At 35.6% G+C, this 13,297-nt stretch overlaps 1 protein-coding gene across 3 annotated transcripts; it reads right to left on the bottom strand.

Moving 5' to 3' along the window:
• Positions 1-1,257: 1,257 nt before the first annotated feature.
• On the bottom strand, positions 1,258-9,961 carry LOC136258049 (pre-mRNA-splicing factor SYF2-like). Of its 3 annotated transcripts, XM_066051352.1 has the most exons (6): positions 7,052-7,736; positions 6,461-6,523; positions 6,264-6,381; positions 5,275-5,365; positions 4,742-4,846; positions 1,258-1,594 (listed from the first exon to the last, which is right to left on the bottom strand). In XM_066051352.1, the coding sequence occupies exons 1-6, from the start codon at positions 7,136-7,138 to the stop codon at positions 1,429-1,431; spliced, it is 630 nt and encodes a 209-aa protein (XP_065907424.1). In that variant the 5' UTR covers positions 7,139-7,736; the 3' UTR covers positions 1,258-1,428. The 3 variants fall into 3 exon arrangements, with proteins under 3 accessions (XP_065907424.1, XP_065907423.1, XP_065907425.1); XM_066051351.1 differs by lacking the exons at positions 6,461-6,523; positions 7,052-7,736 and adding an exon at positions 9,476-9,961; XM_066051353.1 differs by lacking the exon at positions 6,461-6,523.
• Between the last annotated feature and the right edge of the window lie 3,336 nt (positions 9,962-13,297).

Below are 13,297 nucleotides of genomic sequence, written 5' to 3'. Positions count from 1 at the left end.
AACTTATTTGTTTCAACTTTTGATTTTGCAGTATGCATCTCTACCAAGATAGTTCCTTGGCTGTATAATTTTGCTGTATCATAGTGGGTCACCAGGCGCTACAAAGGGGCTATGGCCTAAAGGGTAGTTGTAAGTAATCTTTGGCTGTTGTTAAAATCAGAATGAAATAGCATGCTGCACCATAATCTAGATGGGTTTCTGGGGTTTCGACAGAAACCCTCTTTTAAATTTAGCTCAGTGGCAGTATAATTACATAAACATTGTTGTACTGACAATTTGTCATAGCAAACAACTATATACCACTGTATTTCAGTAGCAGTTGTACTAACACCATTTATAGCTAGTAAACCTCGTAGTAAACCCTCAGCAACACTTCACTTTTCATCTCCCACTGCATTAAATCGAACAAGACACTCTAATAGAGCAGTCAAGTAGCTACTCTAATAGAGCAATCAAAGCTACAGCTTGTAGTCACTATCTTTGCCCTATGGTTAGCTATACTATTTACAGATTAAAGCATTGGAATTATTGTAATTGCTATAGCCTTAAATCCAATCTCAAAGCTTTTATAATCTCACAATTTTCCAGAGAAATGTCATCAGATGCCTTATTCAGCTATACCAACTTTCAGAAACCCCCTTTTAAAAATCCTAGATCCGCCACTGATAAGATCAGAGATTTGTTTTACAGTCTTAAATGCCTACACTATATTTCTCTCTACAGACTACTATTAGGGACTAAAGTTGTGATAGTGTGGTTATCAATTTATTATAATAGTTTTCAAACCCAAAATTGTAAACACTGTTACTATAATAATAATTATTATTACTATTTTTAGAAAGATCCCCTGTAATTACTTCCAAAGCTCAATCTTGTGCTATATATAGTTATTTCTTTGGTAGTCCATATACATGCATTATGCATTTCGAAACAGCTGAAAAAAATATCTGCGTGAATGGGGTAGGTACATTTAGTAGTTTCACTAGTGTGTGAAGCCATGTGTAGCATGTTGTAACAGGGAGCTCATACTGCAGCCAGCAGGATCTGTGAGGTGCAATCAGAAGTCACACCTTTAGTGACACCTATGTATGGCCAGCATCTCTCGCTAACACTTATAACAGGATCTGGTCTTTGGTGCTGTTTACGTCTTTTGGCTTGAGAAGCATGAAATGAAAGACACTTTGTTTTGGCATTTTCATCTCAATTTCACATGTCAAACATTTGAATTGTAATTTACAGTGTGACAGGCTATATGAATTTAATTATGAAAAGTGCAATCAAAAAGGTAACAAATTTTAATGACATTTGCAAGGTTTGAACATCAGATGCCTCAGAATTAATTAACATTCTATGCCTGCTTAGCAGAGTTGTTTACACATTGGTGATTTAAAATACATACAGTGTGCATAGCCTATGTGTACATAGTGTTTAGGGTGCAGTCCCCCTCTCCAAGTTCTGTTTGATCTCAGCAGTGCACTTGTTATAGAAGCGAGCTGTCTTGTGGTTAAACTTCATATTACGCTCATTGATGTAGTCAACATCAGCATCATGTTGGAACTCTCTTCGTCTGCTGTACTTAGACCTCTTGTCTATCCTGTAAGAACATTAAACTATTATACTCTGTACAACTTAGAACCCATGACAAATATATTACCATATTATACTTATTGGACTGAATTTGAATATGACTGTTCAATTAGAGTATTTGACAGAAAAGTATGTTCTATTAGAGTGGTTAAAAGACACTTGGGAATATATGTAGGGCTAAAACGAATATACCGAATATTCGAATTCGTATTCGATTCGACTTCGTTCGAAGGAATTATTGAATTCGAAACATCGAAATTACAGTAAAGATGGCGGACACTAGTAATGAGGAATCTTTGTCAGTCTCTACAACATCAGACACTGGACTAGAGATGTACCAATATTGCAATAATCGGATTGGTGATCGCGATCGGTTGCTGATTTGCCTTCCATATTCAGTAATAATGGGCACAAACGCTCTATGAATCGGCTATTAGTTTGCATGGCCAGCTATCAAAAGCCTTTTTACCCGCTACAAACAAACAGAAAGCCTCTCTACACTATTCTATAAAACGCTAAGTTACGAGAAGCCATACGACTGCGCGTGTGAGTACTGCTATTAGTGTTAAAGTATTCTTACCCAGAACAGTAGCTGTTAGCTGCACTTTAAGAATAAAAAAACTGCACTACAGGAAAACTAAAGTGATCACCTGTGTATTACAGCCATCTTGGTAACTAGTCAAAATACGGAGTAATCCGGACAAGGGAGCATGTATCACAGTAAAATATTTGTGGTGCCTAATTGTCTGGGTTGTGTAATAGAGGCCACACCACCATAAGTAGTTGTGCAATATAGTAAAGTTACATCACTTCTCTTTTCTCAATGCTACAAATCATTAGAATATACATCATTTAGTAGCTACACCTGTAGTTCTATTTGATTTACGAATATACAATAATTTAATTGGTATATAATCAGTATCAGCTCTTTTAGGTACAAAATTAATCAGATATCAATACAGCTGAAAAATCTTTATTGATACACCTCTAGTAGCTACATCATCAGACACTTTTACTTCATTTCAAAAGCTGCCTATATACTGTATCAAATTTTAATGATGTTTTACAATTGAATACAAATAATAAGAAATAACACATATACACTGTATAAGAGTATTACCCTATATATAGAATATTCTATTATTCGTTCTTGACTAAAAATATTCGTTCTCTTTCATTTAGAATATTCGTTTTAGCCCTAAATATATGCACACAAAATCACTTATGCAAACACTTTATCACTGTTTGAAAGCACTGGAGTTTTCATGCATACAGTAGCTAGTCAGGGGTTATCGTTTTTGCTTTCCTGATATGGCATTTACCATGTAGTTATATGACCGGCTTGCAAAATTACTTGCCACAAAAATTGTAAGTATGTTTTAATACCTTTGGTACGCAGTGAAAGAAAGTTCAAATCAATGAAACCTATACACTATTGGCTTTGCCTGTTTATAGAGAGCGTGAAAATATTTGTTTTGCATTTGTACAGTGAAGGACATGCACTGATTGATATATACTTGTCTACAATATGGTAGAAATAATATTTACAATCATCATCTTTTTCTTTGTGCACATGGAGGAATATAGGGAAAACACTATAGCTCAATGGACTTGCTAGTTCATGGTAAACAGAAAAGACAAAATTTGTTTTCTAAGCTTGTTTTAGTCATGAGTTATGTCCATTACTTAAGTTCCTGTGATTGATTTGTCATACGGTTTCTGTGCAAATTATTGCCTTCCAACTTTCTAGCACTACAACCCAACATGTACAAAAGGCTGAAACTTTGGCTGTCCATTCTTTTGTTAGCTACTATAGACAACACAGACATTTAACATGGAATTTAAGGAATGTGCAAATTGGTAGGTTTTCGCTCAGCCAATCACATTTACAGAGAGAGTGTACCTGTAAGCAAATGCTTGTACCTCTGTACTAAGTGTCACAGCAAAGATACACAAAGATATACCATATATTATGCATGAAAGCAGTGTCTTTGTTACATTCAATGTATCTTAGTAGCTGGGGGTTATACCCCCAGTATGTGTAACTCAGCACTGGTGTTGGAAAGTGTTGGAAACCCACTTTTAAAAATCCCCTGAGAGCCAAGCCTGAGTCTAATGTTCTCCAAAATGCTTTCAGGAATTTCCCACCTATTATGATAGCCCATCAGTGTTCACATTATACTTGCATTATGTTTCTAATTTCTTACAATAATCTTGGAACATTTTGAATAGTGAATGCTCTATTAGAGTATTTAACTACAAAGTGACTGAGTATTGATCTAAGGAGCTATGACGGGCCTTACATTAACGGTCAACCAGTAGACAAAATCTGCACAAATAGCACAATTTCTCTCCATTACAAGTTTTGGGAGGACACAAATGTCCTTGCAAAACCAATAGTGGCACCATAAAGGCTGATGTGTACATGTTTGTTTGTAGTGCTAACAATATCTGTCACTTGGTTGCTAGGATACACTACATTTTCCCAACCAAATGATTTACCAATGCCACCTTCCCTAAGTATACTATCTGCAATGACCACAGCCTGTTGATATGTTGTAGTAATGTAATAACATTGTAGTTAACCTCTAAACTTTCAATCATACATAGCAGTACAGTGGGAACTCACTATTCCAATTCCAGCAGTAATGTATTCCTTAAGCATAATGTGTTCCTTATAGCTCATGTCAGTACAATTAAAGTCTATGTCCTTACAATTGTGAATATGTAGGGACATGTTTTGTCCTTGGTATCTTGAGAATTAAAATAAGCTCTGCTATGAACAATGCATTTATGTGCTCTATTGCAAATCACGTTTTCCTCTGAATGCTCTATTAGGGAGTATCAATCTATTTTCAAGGAATTAAGTTCCATAGTTCAAATATCCACCTAATATGCTAGTATTATGCTGGCATAGCACCACAGCCTATTATACTTTTTATTATGTTCGTATATTTGAGGCTCAACAATAATACATATATAGACACTGTACATAAGCATACAAGAACACAACCTCAATATAGTTAATACACAGAGAATTTGTACCCATGCATAGACTATCAATTGCTCATCTTTGTGAATAAATTGCCAAAGTGTCTAATTGTGTGGTCATTTTAATGATGCTAATACAAAATAATTTACAGTGTACACTAACTGTGCTTGAAGGTCTTGTGCCATCCTGTCTAGTCCACTCTTATTAACTGTCTTCTCTGCCTTGCCTATCAGTAAACTGCTACTTGTTGGGAAGAAGTCTTGACCTCTGTAGAAGCATGGGATACACGTAGCAATTGCTAACACACAAGAAACTTGCAGCTAGAGATGGGCAGCTCAAAAATAAGGGACAGTATTGAGTAAAACATTAACAATTCCTTTTTACACTATAACAAGAGTTGTACCCCAAAATTTCATTTCTTATATCAAAGAGCAATGGAACTCACAACTGTACAACAAAATAAGTAGGCCTAAATATACTCAAAATTTTGCCCAAAATACTTTCAGGAAATTAATTTTCACCTATTATGGTCTTTAGTGTTCCCATTACAATGTATACATGCTTGCATTATGCTTCTAGGTTAACAACATTTCTTACAATTATCGTAATTGGACTTGGCTTGATACTCATGACCACTATAAACTGCATCAGTATTTTGGTATTTTAGAAAATCACATTGGTACATCTCTACTTACAGTTCTTCTTTTTGTCTTTCATAAGCTTCCAAATCAGGTTTGAGTTGTTTCGTGAGTCGCTGATACTGTCTGAAAGTGGCTTGCTGATAGTCTATAAAACATACATAGTCTACCATATCTATATAAGCCACAAAAGTGGACATTAATGTTCGCTGATGATAGCTCGTATATGGAAGGTCACATGTATTTTAATCAGATTTTCAGAATCTTGACATTACAAAGAGCAAAATTACACAAAAGCATCATCACTCATGGCATGCTACAATTTAAATGCAGGGGTATAATTTGCAAATATTTTAAAGAAGATAACCTTGACGTTTGTGAACTATAGATCTGTTATGTAGAAATTCATAATATTTATCTATGAGGGTTAGTCACTATCAATAGGCCTATAGAAACATTTGTGACCCAGATCAAGACTTTTGATTGATAAAAAACCTTGATTGCTTGACAATGTAACATAAAAGCCCAGTTTTGTTTACTGAGTTGGCTTGCTAAAATGCTTGATCACTCACTTTTAGGACATCTTGATAACATGATTCAGTGTAATTGATTGCTTGATTTGATTTTTATTCTGGTCACTAATGGTTCTACACGACTATTGGTAGTGACTATCCCTTGATCTACAAAATGATGTGGTCCACTGTAACACTGGTCAAGCAGCTTAGCTTTCTGCAAATCAACAAAGACTGGTTGTCATTTTCATGAGAGGAGCCTTCAAGTAAGCTAATGGCAATTTTTGTTGATTGAGGACAGACTTTCAACTGGAAATGGGTGAAGGATACTATGAAACAAGCAGGTAAACAATACCAACTGCTAATGTCTGTGAGTGTATAAGTTTTGTTACCAAAATAGTTGATAATTAACACCATGTGTTTTCTGTGTGTGTTTTTGTATTAACACTTTATAGTGATATGTGCTCTTAAAGGGTATATGTATTGTCATATATAGATACTGTTATTATTGCATTGCAAAGTGCTCTTATATACCTGAAAAGCCAACATCAGGATTCTTTTTCTTCCGCTTCCTCTGCATCCTCCCCAACTCATCAGCACCCTTGTCCCACAATTTGACCCGATCATAATCCTCTCCATCTTCTTCTGCTTTCTATACATCAAACAACATATACAACCACCATTAAATATTTGGGACATTAACACTGACACACATGTACATATGTACTAACATGGACGAGTTGTCTTGAAAAGCAGGATATTTGCACTGCAGTACAAATTTTCATTGTGATAGCCTTGAATGTATAATTCACTGGTGAAATCCTTATGATATCATTACACTTATTTTTTGATATGTATTAGTGTTGTTTTAGTAATGCATTTGACTTTTAGTTTTACAATGTATTTTAGTTTAGTTTTAGTTTAAGATGTTAGGTTTTCATAGTTTTAGTTACAATTTTAGTTTTAGTTACCATCTTCAATACATTTTAGTTATAGTTTTAAGATGCCAGATTTTTATAGTTTTAGTTAAAGTTTTAGTTTTAGTTGCCATCTTCAATACATTTTAGTTGTAATTTTAGATCTTACATTTCAGGAGTTTTAGTTACAGTTATTCATACGGTACTATTTAAAACAAATACCATAGTACTAAATATGATAATTTGATCTTTTCTGGCCAAAAATACCACTGCTGCAAGTATACCGACATGGCTTTTGTATTTAGATGCAAATGTGTAAGTCAGTTTATATGTTAGTTGTAATGATGTATTTAAATGGAGTTTAAACAATGTTAATGTTCAGAGGTATGCAATAATGTTACTTACGTACTGACAGCTTGTAGTTGATGACCAGGTAGATGTAATAGGGTAAATGGGTTCCACAATGCAAAGTAGGCAGGAAACGGTGAGCATCAAACAGTACGATAGTACTGTTTAAGTAGGGATCCGGGTGGATTTGGCGCGCGCCTCAAATTTCGATCCTTCAAAAATCATCCTAGAAATATCTCACACAGCAAATAAACCTTTTACTAAAGAGTCTTCAAGTTTCTAACTTTATTTCTAGCGTTATATATCAGGAAACGACTAGAAAAGTGCTGGAATTTTATTTCTAAAAAATCGCTAAAACAGAAATTTTCGTCTGCCTGCCAGCCTGCCTGCCAGCCTGCCTAACCACATTCGCAAGGCTACAGGCCAAACGAAGCAGCGAAGGATCACCATTCTTTGCCACAATATTTAACTCGCTGCTGGGATGTGCCTTTTAGTGTTCCGACGAGTGTCTGCCTTCTGCGCTTTGCCTTTCCTTTTATCTTCAATTACGAATCGTCTTCTTCTTTTCCAGTCACGGAGGCGTTAATAATTCGTATCGACACTTTCCTTAGAGCAGCCGTATTCGGACGCCACAAAACTAATAACGGATTCCGTACTGTAAGCGCAAGTAGATGCCTGTATAGCAACACTTACAAAGCGATCAAACAGCCTAGTGAAGAACACACGGCCACGCCCTTATCAATCAGAGCGCGCGCTCGTACTTAACGATCAGTGGACCACGCCCATTATTAATGGTCCAGCTGTAACTAATTGTAGAAAACAGGAGATAGAAACCCTGCATGCCTTTCAATTTAGTAATTGAGCAGCTTGCATAAAGCAAGCAGCAAGATCGAGATACTCTAATAGAGCAGTCAGTGCCAAAGATCAATAGTAGCTATATACCTATACCAAAAAAAGTTAACAAACTAGTAAATTTAAAAATTGTTAATTTAGAAATGGAAGTAGGGATCAAGCGATAAAAACTACTGAAACAAGTGATTTGAATGATGGCAACTATTACAACATAGCTTTGTGGGGAAATCCCTACTTTGGCATTGAACATATATGCATGGTGACGTGGTGAGATGCCAATGTAAGGATTTCCCCACAAAGCTATGTTGTAATAGTTGCCATCATTCAAATCACTTGTTTCAGTAGTTTTTATCGCTTGATCCCTACTTCCATTTCTAAATTAACAATTTTTAAATTCACTAGTATAATAAGGATAACTCCATTATTATCAGGATAACTCTCAAAAGCATGTATCAGAAAAGAGTGCACAGATGGCCACATGGAAAGTTGGAAAAAGTTTGTCCATGCCCAAAGCCCACTCCTAGATCTAGGAAACTACATTCAAAATAATTATGTGATATTATTGTGAATATAGAAGGAGTGCAAATAATAATAGAACAAACAAAAATCGTAAACTAAATATAAATAACAAATAAAAGATAGATGGGGAGGATATGCACCCACATGCAAGTCTGATGGGGTAGACTTTTGCCCCATTCCATGAGTTGCCTCCAACTTAAAGGTTAGCTTGAGGTGTGCTAGTGCAGGGTTTGGTAGGATGACGTTAGAAATTCTTGTGGCATCAAATATAGGAGAATTGTGGAACCCTGTACAACTTACCAAAACAACCACCATCACTAGACAGTGGTGAACAAGTGCCACATGGCAAACAGTGTTTGTGTTATTGCATTGACTATTGAGTGATAAAAATTACACACCTGCAAATTTAAAAGCATAATACGTTTGCTTGTTTGTTGCGGCAAAACATATTCTAAATGTTTCTGAAAATACAAGATACACAATGTGACAATTAAGGTGCCAAGATAGACATGGTAAGCATAAGATCAGTAGAATGTACTAAGGTACCGAAATCAAAATGATATGCTGGATCAAGTGCCAAAATAACAATTGTAGTAAATATGAAAACTGATTTAGTAGTCATTGCATACCACCCTTCGATAACTTGATGCAACCCACCATGTTTGGTTTATTCAATAATGAATGCAGCAGTTTACCTACATGATTTTTTTTCAAAGAAGAAGTATAATACAGTACACATGATTTCACTAATTTTAAAAGAGCTCTTATAATAAAACTCTGTGATAGTTTTAGTTGCATCCTGCTTGACAACGTTGCAGTAGTAACTTTTTTTAGCATTAAACCCTTGTGATGATTATTAAATATTTCTATATATAGCAAACACTTTTAGTTTCAATTATTTGTATACTTGGCAACTACTTTTAGTTTTAGTTTCAGTTATTTGTAAATATTAAATGATATTTTTAGTTTTAGTATAAGTTTCCGCATAAAAATTGAGGCATTTTTAGTTTTAGTTTTAGTCTTTTGACAAATCAAAAATACTTAAGTTTAGTTTTAGTTTCAGATAACTAAAAGTAAAAGCAGACAGGAAAATATTGTGCAATTTCTTACCCTCTTAGCTTCCTCCTCAGCAGTTTCCCAGTCAATTTTAAGTTGAACTGATTTATGGTTTGAAGGTAGATTCATTCTTGCTTTTTCTTCATCTGCTTCTTGTTTATTTAAACGGAAAGCTTCCTTCTGTAATAATAGATACACTGGAGTAAGAAGCAGCCTCATGCATATAGACAGACATGGTGCAAAATTTCATTAAAGTATGATTCAATTTTAGCTGGGTTTTTAGAACAGAAGTTGGTACTTGAATGGTGTACAATGCATGGACAACACATGTAGTATCATAAACAGATGTCAGATAACAGCAACAAATAGAATTGATTAAGTTTTTTTTGTCAATGATCATCCACCAGGGGTGCAGGTGGAGCAGGCCAAAGAGTGACGGACTGTAAGTTGAAGAAGAAAAAGATAGCTGCCAGCTGAGAATATATAGCTGCCCTCCACCAACTATACTCCTTATTTATAACTATACTGGTAACTTGCTACACTGCTTCTCTGAATACTGTAACCACTCTATTAGAGTATCTAGATCTTGACTGTTTTATCAGAGTATCTCGATCTTCTCTTGCAAAAATTCTCTACCATAAAAGTGGGGGTGATGGGGCCATGGTCCCTGTCTCCACAGTCTATGTCATCCACAATACCAAAAGTACATAACATTATTATACTCTTGATGATACTATTATGAAGAACGTATAATATTATATAATACGTATGTATGCACTTTCAGTCAACACTAATGTACATTGTGTACTCTGTATGTACAAACTGAAATAGACTGCTAGGTAATCAATAGATAGAAGGGTGCCCGACATTATAAAAAAGAATTATTCTGAACATGCACCCCAACTACTATTTACTGAAGTGAGGTGGTCATTCCACTTCAATATTGCATCCATTATATGATATGAGAAACATCTTTGCAATCAATCTCCAGTAACTACTGATGATTACAATTTCCATTATAATTGTGATGACAAGGAAGCCATTATGTGTTAGCTCAACTTAGCTGTGAATCAACAATGCAGAGGAGAAAGTCTGGAGGTATGCTGCCACAGCCCAAAGGAAAAGATTGACATTTGAAATTGAATCATAGAGTACACTGTATTTTTAGTAATACATATTAACCAATATTATTATTGAATAGCTAGTACACGCCTACTAATATAATTATGACAATGACTACCATTTAAGATACTGTACAAGTAGATACACCAGTAAATAAAGGTCTGTGAATGTTTACTTGAATATGCAAATATCTAGGTATTTGTTAATGCACACAGTTTTTGGATAAATTGCATAGTAGAACTCCTAATGTTCTATTAGAGTAGTTAGGTGACTGCTCTATTAGAGTACCTCAATCTCATGGCTCATGCACTCCCAATAGTGGTATTCCATTGCTGTATAACCTGTAACATAACCCTTACTAAATCAAGGCAAAGTATTTTGCAAAAAGAATTTCAGTACTTTAGTATAGGAATAAGATGAGGCCTCTCTACCCTTCAAATTGAGAGGGGAATTGATGATATGCACACTAAATTATTTGAAGAAAAATGTTTGCACAGCACCTAGTCTCAATGGTGACTGATTCTCATGAATCCCATACAAAAGTATGGGCAGCAAATGTGGCTCAGACAATAACTCACCATGCACTAGAGCTACGGGTGTGGCTTCTCAATTGCAACACATTACTTTCCAGTTCTGTAGCTGGTCTACTATAGATGCAATGAAGTGATATGCACTTTCCACAATATGTTCAGTCACCATTGTGGCTTGTTAAAAAATCACGTGTTTATTAGAAAATTTATTGTCTATTTCCCTTTTCTCCTATTTCTCTGCCCTGACAAAGTCTTGTTTATTCCATCATGAGGTCACTACAATCTATATATGGCATGCTCTCTTGATCGGGTTATTCTGGTATTTCAGGTTTTTCATACTAACCCCATGCACTTTCTACTTTGTTTTGGTGTCATTCTTCAAAGATTTTGCAGTATGGTAGTTATTGCTCAACTACCTGGTGCAACTGGTATATAGTTTCAAGTAAGATGTTTAATTGTTTAATTTTCACTTTTGACATAAAAGTGACTATTTAGCAAATACAGCAAATAAAATGCATAGGTAACTAATACAGTGTCAGCAATTTTAGGCTTGTTATTAAAGTGCTACATGAAACCATATACTACATTACAGTCTTTCACATGGATGGAAGCCAGTTATATTATCACAGCAATACAAGTGGTTGCTACCATGGACTAACCAAACATTATCTGAACAGTAGAAATGACTGTTCTATTGGAATATTTTGTCTATAGTGCACATTCTATTAGAGTAACTGAACAGGGCTCTGGTGAAGGCTATTGACCAAGACCTTAATGACAAAAAACATAAAGCAGGTTCCTGACTGGTGAGTGCTTGACCACCACTTAGTCCAGGTTCCTTACCATTCAACCACTGCTGCCAGCTACCCATCTTTTCTACGTACCTTATAAATGTGAGCTGAGAAGGATGCTATATATTATAGAAGGAATCACCCCCATGTAGAAACCAAAGCTAAACCCAACACTAACGCTAAATACTAAAACTCTCCAACCCTAGCTTGCCTCAAACTCACCAAACAGTTTTACCTTCATACAACTAGTGTGCCTGATACCTGAGTTGATCTGGTCAGTATCAATATCTTTTGGCAATGTTTGTTGACACCAATGGTCGGTGTCAATATAGTCACTGCGATAAATGAATGGGCTTCATTTATCCAGACTTTTCATTATCTGAATGCATTCAGGTCCCAATGAGTTCAGAAGGACTAGAACACGTGCAACCCAACTTTTCAAAAACCGATATGAATGCAGCATCCTAGACCAGTGCAGCAGAACAAATGTATAACCATTAGGCCATAACAAATTAATTTTATGATTTACAGATGCAGTGGGACAAACTCAAAAGGTCTCTTAAAAGATTGATTAGCTATAGACTCTTAACATATTGTGCAGGCAGTTACATAGCCAGCTGGGAGCTCATGCATGCACTCAATTTTAATGCAGGATAAAGCCTGCATTAATGCATCTACACCTGTCAAGACTGAGATACTCTAAAATAGTCATAAATACTCTTATAAAACAGTTAATGATTTGCATGCCGTGCAGCAGGGTCATAGAGGGTACATAAATAGTCCATAAAACACTGATATAATTAATTTAGTATATGCTTCATGGTACACCTGAAAATAAAATTGCTAGCTAACCTAAAAGTAGCTACAGTACTTATAGCTATAACTTACTCTCCTCGCCTTAAGTTGGTGCAACTTTTCCAATTTTTTATCTCTCTTGGTGATTGCTTTTGGTTCCACACTTTCTCTCTTTGCTTTTGATGTATCTTCATTTTCTCGTACGTCACCTTGAGCGTCTTCTACCGTCTTCTTTGCGCCGGTTCCTACCTTGTCCGAGATCTTGTCTTCGAGAGGAAAATCACTCGTGGCCATGACATTCAGTTAGCTATCACTTTGACGTTAATTTCGATCTCAGAGAATCAACTACACCATGTGTAGACTATCTGGTGATAGAAAATGCTGGAGTTGGCATTTCGTCAGTGTAGGGCCATATTGCGCAAACTGTCAGGGGCGTAGCTATTTCTCTTGCTTGAACACTAGAAAGCTTACACTGATTCCCTCAAAAGAGAGCGAGAACAAGCTAGCTAAGCCAAGGGTATGTTTTTATCGAGATACTCTAATAGAGCAGTCAAAACCATAGAACAACCATTAGAGAGCAGTTTTTAAATGGGTGATATAAATAAACTGGAATAAGCAGCTAAATCTCCTTGTTTAAT

The sequence above is a fragment of the Dysidea avara genome, chromosome 6, assembly GCF_963678975.1.
Source record: "Dysidea avara chromosome 6, odDysAvar1.4, whole genome shotgun sequence".
Lineage (NCBI taxonomy): Eukaryota > Metazoa > Porifera > Demospongiae > Dictyoceratida > Dysideidae > Dysidea > Dysidea avara.
Note: the sequence above shows the minus strand (reverse complement) of the source record. Positions and strands in the feature narration are given on the sequence as shown.